At 44.5% G+C, this 25,721-nt stretch overlaps 1 protein-coding gene across 1 annotated transcript in view; it reads right to left on the reverse strand.

Annotated features, from left to right (window-relative positions):
• Positions 1-6,640: 6,640 nt before the first annotated feature.
• The window catches only part of frem1a (Fras1 related extracellular matrix 1a), an 80,692-nt gene continuing 61,611 nt past the window's right edge, over positions 6,641-25,721 (reverse strand). Inside the window, exons 29-42 of the mRNA XM_080742042.1 lie at positions 24,479-24,697; positions 23,691-23,889; positions 22,598-22,799; positions 21,458-21,602; positions 18,125-18,254; positions 17,704-17,776; positions 16,528-16,677; positions 14,726-15,069; positions 14,514-14,561; positions 13,872-14,090; positions 12,688-12,810; positions 10,522-10,637; positions 9,413-9,498; positions 6,641-8,422 (exon numbers count right to left, since the gene is read on the reverse strand). Of these exons, the coding sequence (XP_080598168.1) occupies positions 8,217-8,422; positions 9,413-9,498; positions 10,522-10,637; positions 12,688-12,810; positions 13,872-14,090; positions 14,514-14,561; positions 14,726-15,069; positions 16,528-16,677; positions 17,704-17,776; positions 18,125-18,254; positions 21,458-21,602; positions 22,598-22,799; positions 23,691-23,889; positions 24,479-24,697 (2,260 nt within the window). The 3' untranslated portion in view covers positions 6,641-8,216. The remainder of the gene's footprint in view (positions 8,423-9,412; positions 9,499-10,521; positions 10,638-12,687; positions 12,811-13,871; positions 14,091-14,513; positions 14,562-14,725; positions 15,070-16,527; positions 16,678-17,703; positions 17,777-18,124; positions 18,255-21,457; positions 21,603-22,597; positions 22,800-23,690; positions 23,890-24,478; positions 24,698-25,721) is intronic.

The raw sequence follows: 25,721 nt of genomic DNA on the forward strand, positions 1-25,721 counted from the left end.
GATTATATCGGGGGTTCCCCACTCCCCCGTTCAAATGTGATTATATCGGGGGTTCCCCACTCCCCCGTTAAAATGTGATTATATCGGGGGTTCCCCACTCCCCCGTTCAAATGTGATTATATCGGGGGTTCCCCACTCCCCCGTTCAAATGTGATTATTTTGGGGGTTCCCCACTCCCCCGTTCAAATGTGATTATTTTGGGGGTTCCCCCCTCCCCCGTTCAAATGGGGTCATATTGGGGGTTCCCCCCCCACACCCCCGTTCAAATGGGGTCACCGCCTGAAAAGGTTGAGAACCACTGCTCTATACAGTACCACTGGTTGGCCCAGGTCTGGTCCGAGGACCACCAGAGGGTCCAGAATGGACCCCTCAAGGGCCATGTTGAAGCACCATCACCATATTACGGCTCTGTAACTGTGAGAGTGTACCAATGCAACCAAACTATAGGCTACTGATCCTCAGGGACCTGTAAGGGTCCATTTTGGACCCCTGGTGGTCCCCGAGCCTGTCGTTGAGAACCGGTGTAAATATGACACGATTGTTGGCGGGAGATCTGACCCGAAAAAGAGGAGCTATCGCTCAATTTCATCGTTCAAATCCGTTATCTCTTCAACCAAAGAGACATACAGTAGCATTTATTTAGACGTTTCTGGGCTGAAAGCTTGTATCTCCCTGTTTCATCTTTTTATGGTTTTTCATGAAGGATTAATGTACTGTTATACTTCATAGTATAGAACACTGGTTCCCAAACACTGGGTTGTGACCCCTTTGTGGGTCGGACTGGGTCCCTTAAGGGGAACACACATTGGACGCGGAGGCGACGCGGAGGCGACGCGGAGGCGACGCGGAGGCGACGCGGAAGCGGCACGTCAAAACATACGGCCCCATTATTTTCAATGAACTAACCCACACCGGCGGCGTCAGCCCCGCGGCTGACGCCGCCGGTGTGGGTTAGTGCTGTGTGGCAGCACGCCGCATCCAGTTGGGGTTGCCGCGCGGCACTTAACGTCCGTCGATAGGGCGACGTGACGCTGCGCAGCCGTCCGCGTTCAGTGTGTGCTCCCCTTTAATGTTTTGTTACCTACTAAATTCTTTCCTATAGCTAAAACTACCGTAACTAAACTAACGAAAGTCTGTTTCCTTGCTAAAACATTTGGGAACCACTGGTAGCGGATATACAGTGTAGCTGATCTATATGCCCACAGTGAGCTTGGAGATCTGTTACTTTCTTTCACTGTTTTTGAATCGTTTGGCAAATTATGAAAATCTTTCAGACTTTCACCTCTATATACCGACCTGACATGACAAAAATGAAAGCTATAGACATTTAATCAGTCCCATGGGAGGAATTTAGTGTCATCTTGATGGTCATTGTGAGCACTTGGGGGATGTTTTTTAAGGGTTTACAGCTGCCCCAACGATAGCTTAAGTCTGTCAGTGGGTTTTATAATGAAAAGAATTAAGAGCTGGCGACTGACTGCAGTGTTTCTGGATCTGCTTTCACGTCAAGGACCCCCAAAGTATTATGCATTTGGGCCCCCATCTGAAAACATTTTCCAAATAATTAAAATTCCCTCCCTTAGTTTTCAAAAGTGGTTTAACTTATATTTTTGTGCTATCATGGTGGCCCCCCTCAAGGACCACTGGGAGTCCTCGGGCCTCACTTTGAGAACCACTGGATAATAACGACATTGGATCTATTAAAACACAGGTTCTTTTTTTCCCCATTTCCTGAAAGTAATAGTTTTGGACATACAAGGTTTCCACCCGACGGTGACGTTACGCGGCCAGCATTAATAAATAAGCGCATTAGCAGCGCATTACAACGGTATAAATTACCATTAGGACATGCCAGCGGTGCTTAAAGGATTTAATATGAGTGTGTAAAAGTTCAGACAAACATTGTTGCAGCCCATGAACTCTGTCTTACTGACGATCAAACCACTGATAGCTTCAGAATGTCTTTAATGTCTGTTTACAGTCTGTCTCTCTGAGTTCATGCTAAATGGGCTCTTTGGTATTTATCACTCTCTAATCTCATTCAAAAAAGGGTTCTGCCATCTGTGGCGGAAAAAGTACTCACATGTTGTAATGTGAGTATAACATGTAAAAGAAAATCAAATATCCTTTGAAAATAGCAGATCTACAAGCTCAAATATGTCACATTGCGACACATTGTGAACTTGTAGATCGACTATTTTCAAATGACCAAAATGTACAGTATATAGGGCTGAAGTGGTTAATGCATGTTTTTTAATAATATTAATAATCAAAACCTACAAAGCGACTAGTAGCTAAAGTTTAAATAAATAAATGTAGTGGAGTAAAAGTACAATATTTGTCTCTGAGATGTAGTGCAGTAGAAGTAAAAGTATTGGTAATTGGAATTACTCAAGTAAAGTCTAAATACTTCAACATTTTAATTGAGTACAGTACTTAAGTAAATCTACATTACTTTACTTTACACCACTGAGATCCATATTTATTTCACATCCGATATCCTTTATATCATAATATTGTAGCACATTTGAGATTATCATGAATGTACAAAGTGCGTTATAAATTAAACGCATTTATTTATTATTATCCAACTGTTTATATATACACGTGCATGAATATGCATTATTGGCAGAGGTCATCAATATGTCTGTACACAGACAAATGTGTAAAGACTTGGCCTCGTCCGTGGCAAATTCATTAGTGCAACATGTTCTTAACTCATACTCTGCGATCCCCGTCGAAACCGGAGATTTCCCGCTGTACCACTCTGCGATGCCCGAGGAGCCTGAATATTTAATTAAGAGTTAAGTTAAGATCTGTTTATTTGACAGGGACCTTGCTCATTAATGGACATGTCAGTTTTCACTTCAATGTAAATGAGCCAGATTTAGCCCGCTGTGGGCTAATTTCCATCTGCAGTCCCTGGACCCCCATTGGTGGTGATCAACCCCCCCCAATCCAACCCTTGATGCTGAGTGCCAAGCAGGGAGGCATTGGGTCCCATTTTTATAGTCTTTGGTATGACCCGGCCCGGGGAATTGAACCCCCGACCTCCCAGTCTCAGGGCGGACACTCTAACCACAAGGCCACTGAGCTGGTCAGTCAGACAGACAGACAGACAGACAGACAGACAGACAGACAGACAGACAGACAGACAAACAGGATCCCCATTGGTGGTGGTGATCAACCCCCCCAATCCAACCCTTTATGCTGAGTGCCAAGCAGGGAGGCATTGGGTCCCATTTTTATAGTCTTTGGTATGACCCGGCCGGGGAATTGAACCCCCGACCTCCCAGTCTCAGGGCGGACTAGAGTTCTCAAATTCTGCCCGAGCCCGACCCGACCCGGCCCGGCCCGACGTAATCGGGCCGAGCCGGGCCCAAAAATTATAATAATTAGTCGGGCCGGGCCGGGCTCCGGGCTCCGTCACTCAAGCAACAGAGAACAGGCGCATATCACTGTCTGCCTGTCTTTAGCGCAGCTCTGAAGCCTGTCTAAGTTCCTAACCAATTATCCAAGGATAATCGGTGACGCATACGGAAGTATAGTCTATCAGTCTCATAGAGCGGTCTGGTTGTTGTGATGACGTCACAATCGAAACCTTTGGATATACGGAAGTCTGTCACAGGCAGCGAGTCACTGTTAGCTCCGTGTGTGGAGCGGCTACGATGAAAGTTTGGAGCTGCATGTTAAATTAAAAGGCAGCAGGCAATTTCACAAGTTTGTAATAAGTATAAATCCAAGAAAACTAGCCTACTTTCAAAGCGGAACCAACATGGATATATTGACAAGGACTTAAAAGGATTGTATTACAACAACATCAACATGATCAACCTAAAAGCACCACACGTTGACAGCCTTACCTGATAGAGACGTTCATCTCATCTGGTAAGATATTAATTCCATTATGCTTTCTGGTTAATCAAGTGTCCTTTGCTGCTGCTGTGTGCATTTATATGAAAGGGTTTACAGCCGTAGCGCGCCGCTTATTACGTGCCTGAGTTGTGTATGTTTAAGCATGGTGGCCAGGAGGTGTCGCGCACTAAAGAACAGATCTGCAAGCCCAGAATGCAAGCCAGATGAACACGTTTTGGGTTTATAGATCTGCCGAGCCTGCTGCCTGTGTTTGATGCGTGACCGTTGAAAGGACGAAACGTAAATCACGCAGGCAGCGACAACGGAGAGAGAGGATGAGTGAGAGCTGTATGATTGAGATTGACTCTAGTGTTGACAACAATTACAGGGATTTAACGTTAGCACATTTTGTGCAGAACCTTGCATGTTTCATGAGCAATTTAACACGTGAAGTTGCCATTTTGCCAACTATTATATATCCATTATCTCACTGTTGTAATTTGAGACACTGGTGCTGCCTACTGGGCTGGCGACGTTTCTTTTTTTTTTTTTCTCCTCTCACTCGGGCTTTCGGGTTTTCGGGCCGAAAATGATGATAATTGTTAGGGTCGGGCCGGGCTTCGGGTCGGCCCACTCGGGCCCAGTTAGGGCCGGGCCTTAATTTCCAGGCCCGATGAGAACTCTAGGGCGGACACTCTAACCACAAGGCCACTGAGCTGACTGCCACTGAGCTGAGCAATTAGCTTTAATCATTATGAAACGATTAAAAGTATGGTCGCTGTATATAGCCGCTTCGGAGACTTTAGGCCCGCCCCCTAACTGTATTCGGTCGTATTTCCTGTTTAGACCGGATCTAGGTTTCCATATCCGGTCTGAAAGCCAATCATAGCTCCCGGCCCATAGGTTTTCATTGTAAACAAGTGAGCTGACTGCATGGCCATAGAATGGTATTTTTTCACGCGTTTTTTATTTATTTTGTAGCTGTTTGATTCCTCTACCCGCCTGGCATATGATCTGCGCACATATCGTCTGCTATGTGCGCGAACGTGTCCACCTGTTACCACAGCGCACAGCTGGCTTTTTCCAATGTTTTTTCATGTAAACACGGGCGGATAAGCAGGGATACAGCGTGTCAACGGATATGTCTATTTCAATGGGGTTTCTTTTATTCGAAAGCTGTCACCGAGTCTACACGTCTACCAGATGAGTCGCGCACAGATAGTGCACGATGCGTGCCCACGTTAAAAGGTAAGGACAATTTGGCAGCTGCTTACTACAACTATGTTTAAAATGGCAGCAAAATTGTTAATTTGATCATAAAAAACAATTACTGAATGTCAGTCACCAGGTCTTCTTCAGAATGTTTGACATGTTTGAATGTTTGAGTCCACATCAGGTACTAGTGGTTCTCATTATGAGTCCACATCAGGTACTAGTGGTTCTCATTATGAGTCCACATCAGGTACTAGTGGTTCTCATTATGAGTCCACATCAGGTACTAGTGGTTCTCATTTTGAGTCCACATCAGGTACTAGTGGTTCTCATTATGAGTCCACATCAGGTACTAGTGGTTCTCATTTTGAGTCCACATCAGGTACTAGTGGTTCTCATTATGAGTCCACATCAGGTACTAGTGGTTCTCATTATGAGTCCACATCAGGTACTAGTGGTTCTCAGTATGAGTCCACATCAGGTACTAGTGGTTCTCATTATGAGTCCACATCAGGTACTAGTGGTTCTCATTATGAGTCCACATCAGGTACTAGTGGTTCTCATTATGAGTCCACATCAGGTACTAGTGGTTCTCATTTTGAGTCCACATCAGGTACTAGTGGTTCTCATTTTGAGTCCACATCAGGTACTAGTGGTTCTCATTTTGAGTCCACATCAGGTACTAGTGGTTCTCATTATGAGTCCACATCAGGTACTAGTGGTTCTCATTATGAGTCCACATCAGGTACTAGTGGTTCTCATTATGAGTCCACATCAGGTACTAGTGGTTCTCATTATGAGTCCACATCAGGTACTAGTGGTTCTCATTATGAGTCCACATCAGGTACTAGTGGTTCTCATTATGAGTCCACATCAGGTACTAGTGGTTCTCATTATGAGTCCACATCAGGTACTAGTGGTTCTCATTATGAGTCCACATCAGGTACTAGTGGTTCTCATTATGAGTCCACATCAGGTACTAGTGGTTCTCATTATGAGTCCACATCAGGTACTAGTGGTTCTCATTATGAGTCCACATCAGGTACTAGTGGTTCTCATTATGAGTCCACATCAGGTACTAGTGGTTCTCATTATGAGTCCACATCAGGTACTAGTGGTTCTCATTATGAGTCCACATCAGGTACTAGTGGTTCTCATTATGAGTCCACATCAGGTACTAGTGGTTCTCATTATGAGTCCACATCAGGTACTAGTGGTTCTCAAATGTTTTATCTGCAAGGACCCCCTTAACTCTGAAAGTCTACAAATGGAACCAAATGGACCCGTATGGTCCATTTGGTTCCATTTGTACACTCTCTACCTTGGATCGTATTTTTGGAATTACATATTGTTTATGACATGAACAACATGTCCTCCTTTCTATAGCCTACAGTAGCCTACGCACTTTCAGATCACTATTGTAATATTGTATTTTTGTATTAAGCGCCCAAACTGTCCGGACATATGTTTAAAAAGAAGTCAAAGAGACAGATTAATATTTAAAAATATTTAAACAATGCAGAAATATACGTCATCTCTGAGACAAACAACATACACTTTAAAATAAGCACCAAACACTGTAAATAGAAATACTGTAGTAAAAAAACAACTAAATCTCTTGAAAGCAAGCATACATACAGCCAGCAGAAAAACAATAATGTCACTTCAAATGAATAATTAGCATACATTTAGATACAGTGTAAACAACGTCACTTACAGGTATATACAGTACATGGACTATCAGTGTATACTTCTGTTAAGACATACTGTACATGTACAGTTTAACCACTTGAAGGGAGATGAAACCCTAAACCCTTTTGTAGTTTGTTGCTCAGCTTGGGTTAAATACTACAGTAGGGTACAAAACATGGCAGGCTGCATAATGATTACCGTATGGCAGGGGTTCCCAAACTTTTTTGTCTCAGGGCACCCCATAAATATTATTTTAATCCAAATATTATCAAATGATCTCGCGGCACCCCTGGACTGCCGCCACGGCACCCCGGGGTGCCCCGTCACGCACTTTGAAAACCCCTGCCTTATGGTACACTGTGATGTAAGCAACACAGCTGCAGCTAATCACAGTAATAATGGGTGTGTGTTATATTTAGGCGTGTCCAGAGCACGTAGAATGGAGAGAGTTACGATGACACTTACGTCAACTCCCATTCATGGAAACTGGAAAGCTAGCTTAGCCTAGCTTACTGGAGTCACAATGTTGGGGAGAAGTGGGAGTGAGTTACTAGGGCCCAAGGTGGAGGGGCCTTAATTATTTTATACTTAAGCTATTGAAAAATAGCAGATATACATGCTTGTAGATCTTTTTTGAAAAGTCGTGAAAATGTGATTTGTAACAAAAAATTTGCTTCTGGGGGGTCCCTGGATGGGATACCGTGGCCAAATACATATGATTATGGGGGTCCATGACTTGAAAAAGTTTGAGCGACACTGACATAGAAACATAGGTTTTTCATAGAAGGATTTGAAATTCATTCATATTCATAGACACACATTTTCACGATTTTTCAAAAAATAGCAGATCTACAAGCTCGCAGCTGCGAGCTTGTATATCTGCTATTTTTCAATAGTTAAAGCACAAAATAATCCGTTAATGATGCGTTCCCAGTCTAAACGGGTTCAACCCCCTCCTCCCCATATGAAGAAAATTCATGGGGGGACCGCGGGGGGGCCTGCAGTGAATCCTTGTACCCAGAGGCCCCAGAGTTTGGTGCGACGCCCCTGGCGGGTCCAGGGCTGGATTAACCATTGGGCCGGTGGGCCCTTGGCTCTCAGGGGCCCTTGGGGGAACTGGGCCGTGTGGTCACTGACAATTTACTAAAATTAAATGTACCCACCTGTTTCCGCAAGACTTTACTGTAGCATTATCTGCAGGGCACTTCCGGTTAACAGCAGACATACAAGCTCACGTCGCGGAAATGCAGCTCGTCTTCTGCGCAATGCACGATGGGATGTTGGAAAGTTGTGGATAAGTTAATCAAATATCAAATGTGTGGCCCCCTCCTCCACAGATGATAGCTTAAAATCCGAGCTGGGTAGTGCGCGTCGATAGGGAAGGGGGGATTATGGTGGGCGGTGGGGGGGGGGGGCTAAAAAAATATTGGCCAGGGGCCCTCGCGGGGGTTAATCCGTCACACCTTGACGGAGCAGACGTAGCGGTGTCCGCGGCTGCTCCTGCAGTCTCTGATCTGCCACTTGGCGCGCCTCCACACCAGCACGCAACGCCTGCTCCCACCCTTGGTCTTGGAGCGGGGCGGGGTCTTCCTCCAGTTGGTGTAGCTGACCGCCTCCCGGCCCGCCCACTCCCAGCGGCCGCGGCTCTCCCCGTCGTTCAGACCTGAGGGAAACGGGATATCTATCTATAAATGCGACAAATCTCTGTCTGTCTGTATGTAATCCGCGTATCTCGAAATTCGGCACGCGTGTTCCCCGCCGTGGCGCGGAGTGCAGTGCCGGGCCTCGACCCGACCCGATGCGCGGTTTTCCCGAACCGGTGCGAAACGTTCGGAATCTCCGTATGCGGAACTGATTGTTGACATCAAGGCTGTTCCGGAGGAATTTGGCGCAAGCGCTGACTCATTATGACATCACTTCATAAAAGCCTCTGACATCACGTACGCCACATGAGTCAACCAAAAATGCCATGGTTACGTATTGAATGTCATCAGCAGATGGAGGAGGAGACAAACATAAGACAAGCAACAAAGAGTGTGACTGGGAGGACATCGATGATGCAGATTTAAATGACTGTACAGCTTTTGCTGAAGAGAACAAGGTTAACGATAATATTAGCCACGTTATTTAACTTTCTGACGATGTCGTCGGTATTGGCAATTATTGCAGCCGCCGTGTGATTTTTGACTGGGGTGACCAAGCTGGTGGAAAAAGGGGCGTTTTGCGCTGCGACGCGTTGTAAGCTTGTAGATTGGCTATTTTCAGCGCGCAACCAAGAGTAAAATCAGGCATTACGAAGCCATCAAGGCCTGCGTAAATACATTTTAGTCAAAAGAATCAACTGTAGATTTAGTCTGCTAAAATCTTAAGATATTTAGTCAACTAAAACTAGACTAAAAATTCTAAATTTCAGGCGACTAAAATATGACTAAAATTAAACATAATTTTATTTAAAGACTACAATTTGCGGTCCTTGGCCAGACAGACAGGATGCTTTGGTTGGTAGGACAGCTTGTCCATTCGGTGCCTCCCAGGTTTTACATTATTTTCAGCTCTGTTTTCAGCTGTGTTGTGTAGTGAGTTCTATACAGTTCTATACAAACAGCTATAATGTGGTGTGTAGTGAGTTCTAAACAAACACAACCATACTGACCTATCCAGAATGGCTTCCTCCCACTGAAGTCCCACAGCCAGTTCATATCAGCTTGGGAGAGAACACTGGCCAGGTTACCTTTATACCTGCAAGTTAAAGGACAACTTAGTTTTTTTCACAACAAGGGTTCATATTTTAGATTGGAATTAGAGAAAAGAAAAGATCAGTGTTAAAATGTTTTAATTTACTGTTTTCTATCGTTTTAAGATATTGCGGCTCAGGAGGTAGATCTACAGTTAGATCCTGGGCTCCCCCAGAATTGGGGGTGTATTGTCATTGTCTTAAGTACCAGCTCTTATGCCTTAACTTAAAGGCCTGTCCATACTGTCTCCGACCACCACACTTTTCGTCAGAGAGTTCCAACTTTCCGACGTGCAGCTTGAGACAAAATCAAAATAGAGCCCCTTGGTATCGAAGTACAATTACAATTTAGGCATCCTTGAGCAAGACTCTGAACCCTTAATTGCTCCCGATGAGTAGGGATGGAGCTTGTTAATTTGTATTGATAATGAGCCCCTTATCGATTCTGCTCTTTTTTCTAATATTTTGTGGAAAGATGTGAGACGACAAATTCTGAACAGAACTGTTATCTTTTATTATTGGCCAGTTGTTGTGACTGTGAGTTTGTGGCTGACCACCATCTATGAAGATGACCATTAACAAAAGTAAAACATATTTTGCCTATCGTTAAAACAACCATTCATTAATGTGCAATAAGTGATTAATGGCTTTATATTAGGAATAGTACTGTAATAATTTCTTGATCGCCTCTTGTCTTGATTGTTTAAACATGACATCATGGGCCGCTATGCTCGATAACAGGCTTGATAAGCCAAAGCTTATTGATACTGGGTACTCAATATATTTGTTATCGACTATGTATGTTGGTGCCTAGCATGGTTTCCTCCGCCATCGGTGTGTGAGTGTGTGAGTGTGTTTGTGTGAATGGGTGAATGCAATGCACATTCTCTGTAAAGCACCTTGGATAAAGGCACTATATGCACCATTTACCATTTACAGACACAATACCACAGGATAAAAGGCTAAAAACACAATAAAGCCCTAATGTTTATTCCCATATTATCATGTCATAACGGTGGCGCCCTCACCTCTCCTTGCAGGCCCGGTTAGCAGTGCTCCACGTGGACTTGCGCTCCGTGCTCAGCATGTAGCAGTAACCAGCGTGGAAGGTCCAGTCATGAGGACACAGCTGGGAGCTCACCATCTGAGGGAATACATGACCCAGAGGATGTCACAGTGCAGATAAAGATGATTATGATTATATGTATCGGAGGTGATCCGAACCTCCCCACCCGGCTTCGTAAGCGGGTCTCCCACGCGAAAGTCCACTATCTTAACTCATTCACCTCAATGTTATGGGATGACTATTTTGTGCTCGTGGAGACGTGATGATGATGAATCAGCTACGAATTTCGCCTCCGGACATCCGGCCGTTCTACTCGGTAATGTACTCAACGTTACAGTAATAGATTACTTTTCCCGCGACATCACGTGTTCGGCACTATAAGTACTCGAGTACTTTTCCCGCGACATCGCGGGGTTGGCTTTTAATGAGTTAACCACTAGACCAAAGAGACATCCAGGGGAGGTACTAGACTTTTGACGCTTCAAGGCTGGGGCTGCGACTCTCTCCGTCACACTCACCCCCCGTTGACCTCCTCCTACGGGGAAGCCCGAATCCGGGTCACGGCACCAATGTAACGGAGGTGATCCGAACCTCCCCACCCGGCTTCGTACCCGGGTCTCCCACGCGAAAGTCCAATATTTTAACCGCTAGACCAAAGAGACATCTGTTTGGTCCGGGGGAGATACTAGACTTTTGAGGCTTCAAGGCTGGGGCTGCGACTCTCTCCGTCACATATATATATATACATATAGTCTATGGTAAGAGTACAGAACCAACATTATGGTTATATACATATAGTCTATGGTAAGAGTACAGAACCAACATTGTGCAGAGATGTAGAGATATAATTTTCTCGGTTCATAGCCGCCAAACATTGAAGAGGTCAGATGTGGTTGAACTAAACAAAAAGTGATGATTTTATATAATTTTTATCATTGATTAGTCACCTTTACAACGAGGTACAGCTTGTATGCATTAGGCATTCGTGGAATGAGCAACACAGCCAAACGTGTGGTCTGGGTAGCGCCCACAAAGAATGTGCCAAAATGGCCTGCAATACTGTTCTGTTGGTATATTGACCTTTGTTGCTTGGAGCATTGAATGATTGCACTCTCCCACAGTAATAAGGAAAAGAAAAAACAACACATATTGGCCATTGTCCATTGTGAATGTGACTAATCAATGATAAAAATGATATGAAACACAATACAAATTGGTATTAATAAAGGGAAGATTAACTTTTTGTGGGTAGTTTATTTGCACATACAGTAGTGTCTATGTGGCAGCGGGTCTAGAAAAGTGTGCTTCGGCAGGGGACCGCTGGGAGGGTCAATGGACGGGTGGCGCCATCTAGAGGTTTTCAGCAATTACTTTCAATGGTGTGACATCACATTCACCTTCTAAATACCAAATTGGGGCTCCTTTTGACATTAAAAGGTTTGAGAACCACTTCGAATAGAGTATGCATGTGCATTTGCCCACTCACTTGTACAAATGTTTTATTTCATAGTAGTCTTCTGTCGACGTCCAACAGAAAACTTGTATGTCTTTAAATTCATTGTATGGGCTACTTCATTGTGGTGTCACGCAAATGTAGCGACAATAGCCAATCTACAAGTTTCCACCAGACAAAATTGTTATGAAATGTATTTAGCATGTGTATAAAGAACAGTACAGGAATTCTTGCATCAAGCCAAGAGTAAATTAATAGTGTTTTGAATGTAATTTGTTCAGTCACAGGGATTTCCCTGTCTTTTTTTCTTTCTTTCTTTCTTTTTTAACTGAATTAAGTGAACAGAGCGACTGGATAGTGTGTGGAGTACAGTACACAGTGTGTCACGGTGAGACATCAGTGGTAGCTACCTGGTCGTCAGGGCTCCATGGCCTCCAGCTCACACCGTTGCAGTGAAACAGTACAGTACATAGTGAGACATCAGTGGTAGCTACCTGGTCGTCAGGGCTCCATGGTCTCCAGCTCACACCGTTACAGTGAAACAGTACAGTACATAGTGAGACATCAGTGGTAGCTACCTGGTCGTCAGGGCTCCATGGTCTCCAGCTCACACCGTTGCAGTTAAACAGTACAGTATATTATAGTGTGTCATGGTGAGACATCAGTGGTAGCTACCTGGTCGTCAGGGCTCCATGGTCTCCAGCTCACACCGTTGCAGTGAAACAGACGACTCATGCTGTGGTTGAAGTGGAGCAGTCCCTTCAGCTCTGGAACACAGGCTTTGGTGTCCACTGTCACCTAATAGATATAGATATATTAATGTCACCTAATAGACATCACACATTAATGTACACCATCACCCAATACAGGGGTTTTCAAAGTAGGTGACGGGGCACCCTGGGGTGCCGTGATGCCAGTCCAGGGGTGCCGCGAGATAATTTGATAATATTTGGAATTCATCAATATCACTTCCCTATGCTTAGTAAAACAGACATGATTTGCAATGTACTCGATGAGTTCTTTTTCCATCTACGGCAACTCTCTTCACCAAAAATAGCCGATCTACAAGCTCACAACGCGTCACAACACGTCATAACGTGACGCATTGTGAGCTTGTAGATCGGCTATTAGAATAAGCATGATGGGGTTCAAGTGGTTAAACGTCAAGTATAACATTATTTTCAGTCAGTTCTGATGGAAAAGGATATTCCTCTGTGATGATGTAAGATTATAAAAATTAACAGTGTACCTCAGGGGTGCCGTGGATTAAAAAGTTATTTACAGGGGTGCCCTGAGTCAAAAATGTTTGAAAATCCCTGACCTAATAGACATAGACAAATACTCATTTAGCAATGCTTCGCCATCAAATGGTAAATGGTGCATTTATATGCTGTAGCGTCCTCATTCAGATTTCATTACAATGTGCATTACATTCACAAGCACATTCACACACGGACGGCAGAGGAACCAGCAGGTTCAGAGTCTTGCTCAAGGACTCTTCCACACTAACTCTAACTAACAGTCAGACAAAGGTGGGCCACCGTGTTAACATTGTGTTTTATTTGTTTATAAGACCCTGTGCGGCAAGCTCCCATTGTATCCATCTTCATTTTTAAAACCATAAACTATGGGACATCAAAGACACTCACAGACAAGCATTAATAGACTTAGACTGGCAAAGATTCAGTTTGAATCTTTTTGTAACCGTCCCTTGGGGAAAAAATGAATAACACTGAGAAGAACCAGACTAATATCCACGCAGAGATGCTAGCGACATTAACCGGTTACCGTTGTCATCTGCCGTTACCGTAGCGTTGCTTAAAGTCGCTATTGTCTGACTATGCAAGGCTACGTCTCACCTGTCCTCTGGACGGTCCAGGTTGCTCGGGACCCGCAGCCTTTCTGCCAGGTTGTGGTCTGTCCTTGTTGACCGCTGGCAGCCCCTGGCCCAGGCTGCCCCCTATGTCCAGGCTGCCCCCTCTGCTGCCCGTTCTGCTGACCACCCGGACCTTGGCCTTCCTACCCGTCCTGGATGGAGATGTCTCATCCTCCACCTGCATGTTGGTGAGGCCGTGGTACTGGGAGTGAACACCAGAGGAGGGGAAGTTAGTAGTACACTCACTCCAGTAATGTATTGTAGTGTACTGTCGATACTTTATATACTTCTACCACACTACATCTCAGATGTCAAATATTGTATGATTGACTCCACTATAATTCATTGATAATAACTTTAGTTACAAGTTACTTGTTGAACCAACTAGAAAGGTGCAATTCTGGGAAATTGCAAGTGTGGTTGCACTGACGCGAGTCGCAAGGAATCCACTGGGAAATTAATTCTGTCTTACTATTTATACTATATATTGTGACAACAGTGTTGTGAAGCATAACTAAAAGCTTCACTTTTATGTGTGCAAAGATTTACAAGAAGCAGGTTCACTTTGCAGTGAGGTGGGTTATGGTACCAGTGAGGTGGGGGTGCCCGGGTCTGTGATGCTTACCGTGTAAATGACATCCGTTCCGTTGCTAAGCACTGAGAAGGGTGCGATCTGGAGGATGAGAAGTACATAGACGGGTTAGTCTAAGTCTACAGAGGTGTGTTCTATACTCCAGTGAGCTACTGTTTTTATAACAAATGATAATGTGTACAAGGCTACCACTGTGCCTCCCGAGCAACTGAAAACCCAAATCATGAAGGAACAGATTTACGTACCGTCTTTGGGTTGCTCATGGCTCTCAGCTTCTTCTTGGGCAGATCTGCTGCTGCTGGTAGGGGGACGTTATCTCCCCTGGCAGGGGGCAGGGCGATGCTATCTCCACGGGCAGCAGGCCGGGGGATACTATCTCCACGGGCAGCGGGCCGGGGGAGGCTATCTCCTCGGGCAGCGGGCCGGGCGATGGTATCTCCACGTGTCCAGATGACCTGTTGGGACTGTGTGTCTGCGTCCACAGGTAGTTTCTCCAGCTGAATGGACCCATGCTGGGGGTAGAGCTCTGACTTCACCTCCTTCCCTCCCAGGATGGGAAGCCCGCGGTCCCGCTGCACTCCACAGCGCCCTGTGGTTTGAACAAAAATGGAAATGAGTCTTGGTCTCGGTTTGTGTCACAACAAGCCACCGTTAAGCCTGAATCATACTGACCGACAAGCTCACAGCTCACAGCACGGACTGTGAGCTGTGAGCTTGTAGGTCGGCCGTTCTTGGCGCGTGACCCCACCACAAGATGGAGCATTAATTAGCAATTGCCATTTCTAGAGACGCCAATCACCTGTCAGTGAGTTGTTTTAACACTGACCTATGTCCAGCCACGTGCACGTCCAATTATCCTTCTGTAAAAAGTGCCCTCTCCAGAACCATGAATGCAGTTTTTACTATGGTGAAAGAAATGCCCTCTTTCCATGCCACACCTGAAGGCAGCATTCAAGAGAACTGCCTTGTCAAAACTCTCCTGAACTTGAATGCAGCGTCTCATGTTATAGAAAACTGTAGAAATCCATGCTGGATCTACCACATCTCCAGTATTGACTAGATGAATGCTTAGTTCAGTGTGGTATCAAGTACCAAAAATAGCTCACAACGCGTCAGAGTGCAGCACGTTGTGAGCTTGGAGGTCTGCTTTTTTTTTTATTATATATATATATATATATATATATATATTTTCACCAAAAGGCCCTTTTAGAAATTTCAGCTCCAGCCTCTCTAACATTGTCTATGCGTCCCTGTCTGTGTCATTGAGTAGTTATATCACTGACCTGTCTCTGTGTCAGTGATGGTGGAGTGGACACTGACCTGTCTCTGTGTCAGTGATGGTGACCTGTCTCTGTGTCAGTGATGGTGGAGTGGACACTGACCTGTCTCTGTGTCAGTGATGGTGGAGTGGACACTGACCTGTCTCTGTGTCAGTGATGGTGGAGTGGACACTGACCTGTGTGTGTATCAGAGATGGTGGAGTGGACACTGTGTATCAGAGATGGTGGAGTGGACACTGACCTGTCTCTGTGTCAGTGATGGTGGAGTGGACACTGACCTGTCTCTGTGTCAGTGATGGTGGAGTGGACACTGACCTGTGTGTGTATCAGAGATGGTGGAGTGGACACTGTGTATCAGAGATGGTGGAGTGGACACTGACCTGTCTCTGTGTCAGTGATGGTGGAGTGGACACTGTGTATCAGTGATGGTGGAGTGGACACTGACCTGTCTCTGTGTCAGTGATGGTGGAGTGGACACTGACCTGTGTGTGTATCAGAGATGGTGACCTGTCTCTGTGTCAGTGATGGTGGAGTGGACACTGACCTGTGTGTGTATCAGAGATGGTGACCTGTCTCTGTGTCAGTGATGGTGGAGTGGACACTGACCTGTCTCTGTGTCAGTGATGGTGGAGTGGACACTGACCTGTGTGTGTATCAGAGATGGTGACCTGTCTCTGTGTCAGTGATGGTGGAGTGGACACTGACCTGTGTGTGTATCAGAGATGGTGACCTGACTCTGTGTCAGTGATGGTGATGTGGACACTGACCTGTGTGTGTATCAGAGATGGTGACCTGGGCAGAGGACAGCCCTCCCAACACAGCTCCCTCAGGAGACACCAGGCTCAGCTGGAAGCTCTCCTCAGCCTCCTCCAGAAGGTCTGGGCTGATCTCCACCTGCCAGCTCCTCTTGGACACGCCTGCATGGACACACAGGAACCAGGGCTGGATTAACATCTCAGAGGGCCCCTGGGCACTGAAGCGCCAAGGGGCCCCCCGTGTGCGTGCAAAATGTTTTGTAGGCATATGTAGGCAGGCATGTAGGTCCAATATAACATCTGCAGTAGCAGTTGGCTCAACATGGCCCGGCTGAGTTTTAATCAGTTGACTTGCCTTTCATGAAATATTGTACATTGTACTTAACACAAAATCAGCACTTTTCAGCAGCATTCTCACAGCATTTGTTTCAGGGGGTGGTGGACATCATTTATGTCATTCTGATTTAAAAAAACAAAACAAAAAACAAAGGGGCCCTTGATGCCCAGGGGCCCCTGGGCACGTGCCCAAAGTGCCCATACGGTAGATCCGGGCCTGACAGGAACCAGTGTTGGTTTGGGCCACTAAAACTACGGCGGAAAATGTTCCGTTGACTGCCTTTTTTCACTGACGAAAACTGAATGCGAACGAAATAAAAACTAAGCTATGGTGACTAAAACTAATTTCATCAACAAATAAGGGACTGGTGGAGTAGAGATCCAGTAGAACTAAAAGACAAGTCGTTTTGTTTACGCTCGGGTGTTGCACTCTGAAAATAGATGATACTGTATACAAGCTCACAACGCGTCGCAGAGCGAGCTAGTAGATTGGCTATTTTCAGCATGCAACCAAGTGATGCCATCAAGTCCTGCCAAAATACGTTTTTGTCGAGTAAATCAACTGTAGATTTAGTAGTCTACAACCTTATGATATTTAGTTGACTAAAACTAAATATCATTACATTTAACAATATAGTACTGTATGGGCCACTTTGAGGAACTCTGAAGAGTTGGAAAGCATGTAAAAATATTAGTGGTTGTGTGTATGTGTTTATTATGTATACTGTTTGTGTGTGTGTGTGTGTGTGTGTGTGTGTGTGTGTGTGTGTGTGTGTGTGTGTGTGTGTGTGTGTGTGTGTGTGTGTGTGTGTGTGTGTGTGTGTGTGTGTGTGTGTGTGTGTGTGTGTGTACCTGGATCAAACTGAATAAGGGAGGAGGGACTGGTGACAAAGTCTTTCCCTGCTGTGGCTGTGATCCCATTCACCTACAGTAGGATTATGAAAGAAGATTGAGAGAATCACTTTACAGTGTGTAGAGAAATACTAAAATACATATGATTTTTGATTGGTTAATTCTCCTGGTACTTTTGTTTTGTTTTCAGGAGTGGTGTTATGTGAGACTTACGATTATATTCATGACAACAGCACATTATGAATATATACAACTATTCAAAAAGTTATTAAATATCGTTTTTTTTTTTTACTATATTAACAGCTTGTGCTCACTCATTTCCCAGTACAAAGGAACAATTACACAGCCTAAAAAATATATACATTTTAAACAATGATCATCAGATATTATCATAGTTCTGTAGGACTGCTGAGGAGCGCACCTTGACGGTGACGTAGGAGGACTCGGCCAGGTTGCCCTTGCGTAGGATGTCCATGGAAACACTGCCCTGGTCCTCACACACTGAGTAGACTGACCCAGACAGCTCTACACTGGACCACTGCAGCTCTAGTCTGCAATGATAAACACATAACACACACTGAGTAGACTGACCCAGACAGCTCTACACTGGACCACTGCAGCTCTAGTCTGCAATGATAAACACATAACACACACTGAGTACACTGACCCAGACAGCTCTACACTGGACCACTGTAGCTCTAGTCTGCAATGATAAACACATAACACACACTGAGTACACTGACCCAGACAGCTCTACACTGGACCACTGCAGCTCTAGTCTGCAATGATAAACACATAACACACACTGAGTACACTGACCCAGACAGCTCTACACTGGACCACTGCAGCTCTAGTCTGCAATGATAAACACATAACACACACTGAGTACACTGACCCAGACAGCTCTACACTGGACCACTGCAGCTCTAGTCTGCAATGATAAACACATAACACACACTGAGTACACTGACCCAGACAGCTCTACACTGGACCACTGCAGCTCTAGTCTGCAATGATAAACACATAACACACACTGAGTACACTGACCCAGACAGCTCTACACTGGACCACTGTAGCTCTAGTCTGCAATGATAAACACATAACACACACTGAGTACACTGACCCAGACAGCTCTACACTGGACCACTGTAGCTCTAGTCTGCAATGATAAACACATAACACACACTGAGTACACTGACCCAGACAGCTCTACACTGGACCACTGCAGCTCTAGTCTGCAATGATAAACACATAACACACACTGAGTACACTGACCCAGACAGCTCTACACTGGACCACTGCAGCTCTAGTCTGCAATGATAAACACATAACACACACTGAGTACACTGACCCAGACAGCTCTACACTGGACCACTGTAGCTCTAGTCTGCAATGATAAACACATAACACACACTGAGTACACTGACCCAGACAGCTCTACACTGGACCACTGCAGCTCTAGTCTGCAATGATAAACACATAACACACACTGAGTACACTGACCCAGACAGCTCTACACTGGACCACTGTAGCTCTAGTCTGCAATGATAAACACATAACACACACTGAGTACACTGACCCAGACAGCTCTACACTGGACCACTGTAGCTCTAGTCTGCAATGATAAACACATAACACACACTGAGTAGACTGACCCAGCCAGCTCTACACTGGACCACTGCAGCTCTAGTCTGCAATGATTAACACATAACACACACTGAGTAGACTGACCCAGCCAGCTCTACACTGGACCACTGCAGCTCTAGTCTGCAATGATTAACACATAACACACTGAGTAGACTGACCCAGACAGCTCTACACTGGACCACTGCAGCTCTAGTCTGCAATGATAAACACATATAATATACTGAGTAGACTGACCCAGCCATCTCTACACTGGACCACTGCAGCTCTAGTCTGCAATGATAAACACATAACACACTGAGTAGACTGACCCAGCCATCTCTACACTGGACCACTGCAGCTCCAGTCTGCAATGATAAACACATAACACACTGAGTAGACTGACCCAGCCAGCTCTACACTGGACCACTGCAGCTCTAGTCTGCAATGATAAACACATAACACACTGAGTAGACTGACCCAGCCAGCTCTACACTGGACCACTGCAGCTGCAATGATAAACACATAACACACTGAGTAGACTGAACCAGCCATCTCTATACTGGACCACTGCAGCTCTAGTCTGCAATGATAAACACATAACACACTGAGTAGACTGACCCAGCCAGCTCTACACTGGACCACTGCAGCTCTAGTCTGCAATGATAAACACATAACACACTGAGTAGACTGACCCAGCCAGCTCTACACTGGACCACTGTAGCTCCAGTCTGCAATGATAAACACATATAACACACTGAGTAGACTGACCCAGCCAGCTCTACTGGACCACTTACACTCTACACTAAGTGGCCGGAAACAGTTCTAACCCAAAATAATTCCCTTGCGCTTAAGGACATACTTTTAGAGCCTATCTAATAAACCCCTTGATGCTGCATAGTTTTGCTTTTGGAAGATTTGTTTGGTATACGCATCTTTGCCCCGTCACCCACTTTGAAAACCCCTGCTCTAGGCAACCACACTAATAATCTGCACATAGCAACTATCTTTACATTTTAAGCTAGCATAAGTCTGCAAGGCAACAGACTATTATTAAATGCAGAAATCAAGGATTTAAAGTTGCATTATACTAAAGCAAAACATACATAAATGTTTTTTCACAATCTCAATCATGTACTGTAAGGTTGAAATGTTTAATATCAGCCCATTGTCCTGCAGTACATCTATAGCAATTACAGTTTCAGTGGTCTGGATTTCACCATTTATTGGTGGAGGATCAAATCAGTTACCTCTTGTTGCCACTTGGGGTCACCATAGCACCGTATGTAGTGTGCAAACTCTGCAAGCTTTAGGTTCTCATCACATAATGTGTGTGCAACTGTGAGTTTAAATGGGCAATAAACTAGGGTCCACTCAAACCAACAGAGCTTGAACTTCTATTTAAATATATTTTATATCAGATGTATAATACTTCTAAATAGCTTTTTGACTTGTATTGATCATCAATATGTTTCTAATTGTGCCTTTATACTGTATTATGTTGTGACATTTGCATTTTGATAACATTTAGTTTTTTTAGGGTCCATATTTTAGATTGTAATAAGAGAAAAGAGAATATGACTGTTAAATGCTTTCATTTACTGCTTTCTATCATTTTAGCCATTTTAGCGAGTTTGATTTCAGTGGGTGGGGGCATGCGTACAAGTGGCTAAATATGTATTTTTAGACACAATTAAGCCACCAATTCCTTTATACTATTTACAGTAACACAATTCACATCTAACCATGAAAGATTGTGGTACATCGAGGGGAATGGGCTTATTGCGACTAAAAATACATATTTAGCCACTTGTACGCACACCCCCACCCACTGAAATCAACATAATTAAAATTGCTAAAATGATAGAAAAGGGTAAATGAAGACATTTCAACACTCATCTTTAACTTTATCTCTATTTACAATCTAAAATATGAACCATTGTTGTAAAAAAACAAAGTTGTCCTTTAAGTCCACTCCATGTTGTGATAAATGGTTCTGCATGTTTGTGGGTTCAGTATAAACAGTTCTTACGTGTGTGGGGTCCGGTGTTGCCCAGAGGGTCAGTATAAGCGGTTCTTACGTGTGTAGGGGTCCGGTGTTGCCCAGAGGGTCAGTATAAACAGTTCTTACGTGTGCGGGGGTCCGGTGTTGCCCAGAGGGTCCGACACGGTGAACTCCAGGCTGTCGGAGAGAGCCTCTTTGGAAGGATCGATGATGTAGACCAGAATCCTCCTGTTCAGATCCACCTGGGAGAAGCGCTGCTGGACAAAACTACCTGCAGAACACACACACACACACACACACACACACACACACACACACACACACACACACACACACACACACAGCTCAAGACGTATGTCTACAGTACTTTCATTCTAAACGTGCCTCCCAGTTTTGGGAATGACATTAATGTCATTCAAGCTAAAATTGAAAATCATGTACGTATATTTCAATTTGTCTCACTTCATGGTAAGACAAAGTATATAGGTCTTATGTGGTTAAAACTCACACTTTTCGGGAATTGTGATTGCATGCATTCCCTGTCAAATGCTTTGATATACTGTATAGCCTATTTAACTCTGTGAAATGTTTTTTTCCCATGACTGCACTATTGTATGGGGACCAATGTTTTTGCTAAATAAATGAGAAGAAATTAACACCCTACTTTATCAAAAGTAGTCTGTCTACAACAGGGGTGGGCAACTTTGATGATGGTGAGGGCCACTATATTTCCACCTTCACTCCAAAGGGCCACAGTGCATATATTGCTACATTCTACTTTGCAAAAATAGCAGATCTACAAGCTCAAAACACATCGTGCTGCGATGCGTTTTGAGCCTGTAGATTGGCTATATTAGCTTCTTTTGAATTGGAATCCTGAATTATTATTTTTTGGTTATTTTTTTATTCGAATCCTGAAATGTAACATTTTGATTTAATTTCCAACGCATTTAGTTATATACTCATGTTAACTTTATGAACTTAAATACAAATACATTGGACATAAAAAATATATACATTTTAATACTATAATACTCGTCATTAAGCTGCTAAGATAGACTGATGGAATTAAAGCAGGTCATGTTTGGAATTGTAACAGCTGAAATCAATAATATATCAGCATTCCGGTATTAACCTGTGGGCCGCATTAAGTGAAGGTGGGGGCCCGCATGTGGCCCCCGGGCCGCCTGTTGCCCATGTATGGTCTACAAGCTCCAAACGTGGTGCATGGGTTTTGGATTTCCACCCGACAGGACGCATCCCTACCTGTGAGGGAGTTCTCCAGGTAACCAAAGTGTGGCGCTCTAGTGATGCGGTAGGTGAGCTCCTCCTCCGTGCTGTGAGCGTCCTGGGCTCTCAGCTCTCTGGAGGACAGGTAGATGCCAGAACGTCCGTCTGCCAGCCGCTCTGCCTTCCACACAGGCTGCAGACGCACCACCTCAGGGGCCGACGTGTCCAGAGTCTTGATCTGCAAGGAGCAGTAGATTCAGCTCACTGGTTCTCACTTTTCAGGCCGCGACCCCCAAAATAATCATATTTTAACTGGGGACCCCCCATCCTGACAAACACTAGGGCTGTATTTTGGTTGTCTTAAAGGACAACTTTAGTTTTTTACAACAAGGGTTCATATTTTAGATTGTAGTTAAATAATATAAAAGATGAGTGTTAAATTGATTTCATTTACTTCTTTCTATTGTTTTAGAGACTCTTATTTCAGTGGTTGGGGGCATGCGTACAAGTGGCTAAATATGTAATTTTACACAGAATAAGCCCATTTCCAAGATACAACGCATTCTTTCATGGTTGGATGTGACTTGTGGGGGCTAGAAGTGTAGCAATAAAGAAACTGCTGGCTTATAAAGAAACTGCTGGCTTATTGTGTCTAAAAAGACTTATTTAGTCACTTGTACGCATGCCCCACATTTTAGCACGGTAAACGCGATAAAACTATAGAACGAAGCAAATGAAAAAGAAATTAACACTCACTTTTTCTTTTCTCTAATTAATATCTAAAATATATTGTTGTAAAAAAACAAAGTTGTCCTTTAAGTACCAGCGTTTATGCCTTAACTTAAAGGCCTGTCCATACTGTCTCCGACCACCAAGTCCTGGTGCTAACAACGCCTCGCGTTGTTAGCATGTAGATCGGCTATTTAGAGGTATTAAAAAGTGCTTAAATTGCCTCGTTAGAAATGTGTAGATACCCTCTATAGTCTATACACTTTATATAGGTTTGTTTAGTGTTGAGAGAGAAAACAAACGTTGCACATTAAGCTAATCATCTGGCGACCCCCCAAAATAATTTGGGGACTCCCTGGGGGTCCCGACCCACAGGGTGAGACCCACAGTCCTACAGTACCTGAACAGTGAAGAACACAGGCTCAGTGGTCAGCCGTCCGTCCATCAGGAAGCCCCGGTCAGAGGTGTCTGCGGCGGTGAAGCTGAAGCGGTCGATGAGCGCCGGCCCGCCGCCGTGGCTGTAGCTCACCTCCAGCTCCTGCACGCTGCGCTGGCTGAACTTACCCCCAGGGGGCAGCGGTGCACCGTTCAGCAGCAGCCTGATGTCAGGGACACAAAGACAGTTAATAATAGAAGTTAGAACTCAATCGAATTAATCGATTATGGAAAATACATCAATAATGAACCACTTAAACCACATCTTAAACCAGCATCTGTCAGTGTTTTTTTTGTTTTTCTTTTGCCCATGATAGCAAAAAATCTTATAGCTTGTTTTATCTGTCTATTATTATTGTATTCAGATATTGTTTTGTTCTTTGCTGTATTTTACTTGTTCTATACTTTGTTTGGAAAAGTGCGATACAAATACATTAATTTGTTATTATAGGAACAACGGTGTGGAGCTGCATTCTTAGTCTGCAAAAAAAAAAAAATATTCGTTTAATCGAAAAATGTATGGATAGAATAATGGATATTAAAATGATATAATAATTTATATTAAAATGATAGAATAATGGATAATGTAATGACAGAATAATGCACAATAAAACAACGCACAGGGTGCAGTACTACCTCCCGAACTGCGGGGGTGATATAATGACAGAATAAAACAACGCACAGGGTGCAGTACTACCTCCCATACTGTGGGGGTAATATAAAGACAGAACAATGCACAGGGTGTAGTACTACCTCCCGTACTGCGGGGGCTCCACCAGGACGTAGAGCAGGGCGTGGGCGGGGGTGTCGGGGTCGCTGAGGGTCAGGCTCTCGGGGTCCAGGGTCACGGTGGTCCCTCGGGGGACCCCCAGGCCCTGGTTCCTGGTGAGAGAGGGCAGCACGCGGTCCACCATCTCCACCTGCACCTCCAAGCTCCCGTTACGACTGGCCTCGCCGTTACTCACCACGAACCTGGACACAGACACACCACAGTAGTTGTTTTTTGTGTCAAGGAGGCCTGATTATGGGCGCCCGCTGGCCTGGTGGTCAAGGCGCATGCCACATACTAGGCTATGATGCCTGCTGGCGTCACCGGTTCGATTCCCGATCCGGACGACCTTTGCCACATGTCATTCCCCATCTCTCTCCCCATTTCCTGTCGGTCTACTGTCCTATCAATAAAGGCATAAAAAGCCCCCCAAAAAAAACTAATCTTTAAAAAATATATATATATAAATAAAAAGGAGGCCTGATTATGGATCCCACTGGGAAAGATGGACAGTTATTGTCCACGACATTCAGTTATTGTCCACGACATTCAGTTATTGTCCACGACATTGCAAGCGGCGCGAAGGCCAGCGGAGCTCCGCACGAGTTTCGAAGCCGTGTTGAATGCAATCGTTACGGCCTGGGCAAGCGCACGATAAACGCAATGATAATTGGGTTTTGGTGCACCTCGCACGGTCCAAGTGACTACAACGGAGCGCTCCCTACGTCCGGTTCAGCCAATCACAAGCTTCAAAAATGAGGCGTGGTTATCCATCTTTCCCAGTGGGATCCATAATCACGCGTCAAGGAGCCCAAAATTGATACATACCGCTGTTCCCTATTGAGCTTGGCACATTTCCTGGGGCAAGCTGCCCAGATCACATGCACATGTCACACGTGTCTTGATCACTGCTTGCCTCCTGTGAATTGTTTTATTTTTTATTTTTGTTTGTTTTCTGTTTATTTCGTTGCTGAGTGAGGTCAGCAGACAAAGTGACGTGAGTGAGATAACAAAAAAAACCTGGGTGAAATGTGCCAATCTCAACAGGAAACAACGTGTCGTTTAAAAAATAAATACCGGTAAATAAAACCATGCCCAAAAAGTAAGGAAACTTGACTTCGGTCCATTATATCTCCCCTTTGATAATACCAATTGGTACTGTGTTTTATATCATTTTTTTTGTTGATTACTAGTCACCTTTGCAACGAGATATAGCTGGTAAGGATC

This window comes from Nannobrachium achirus (genome assembly GCF_963921795.1).
Source record: "Nannobrachium achirus genome assembly, chromosome: 14".
Classification (NCBI taxonomy): domain Eukaryota; kingdom Metazoa; phylum Chordata; class Actinopteri; order Myctophiformes; family Myctophidae; genus Nannobrachium; species Nannobrachium achirus.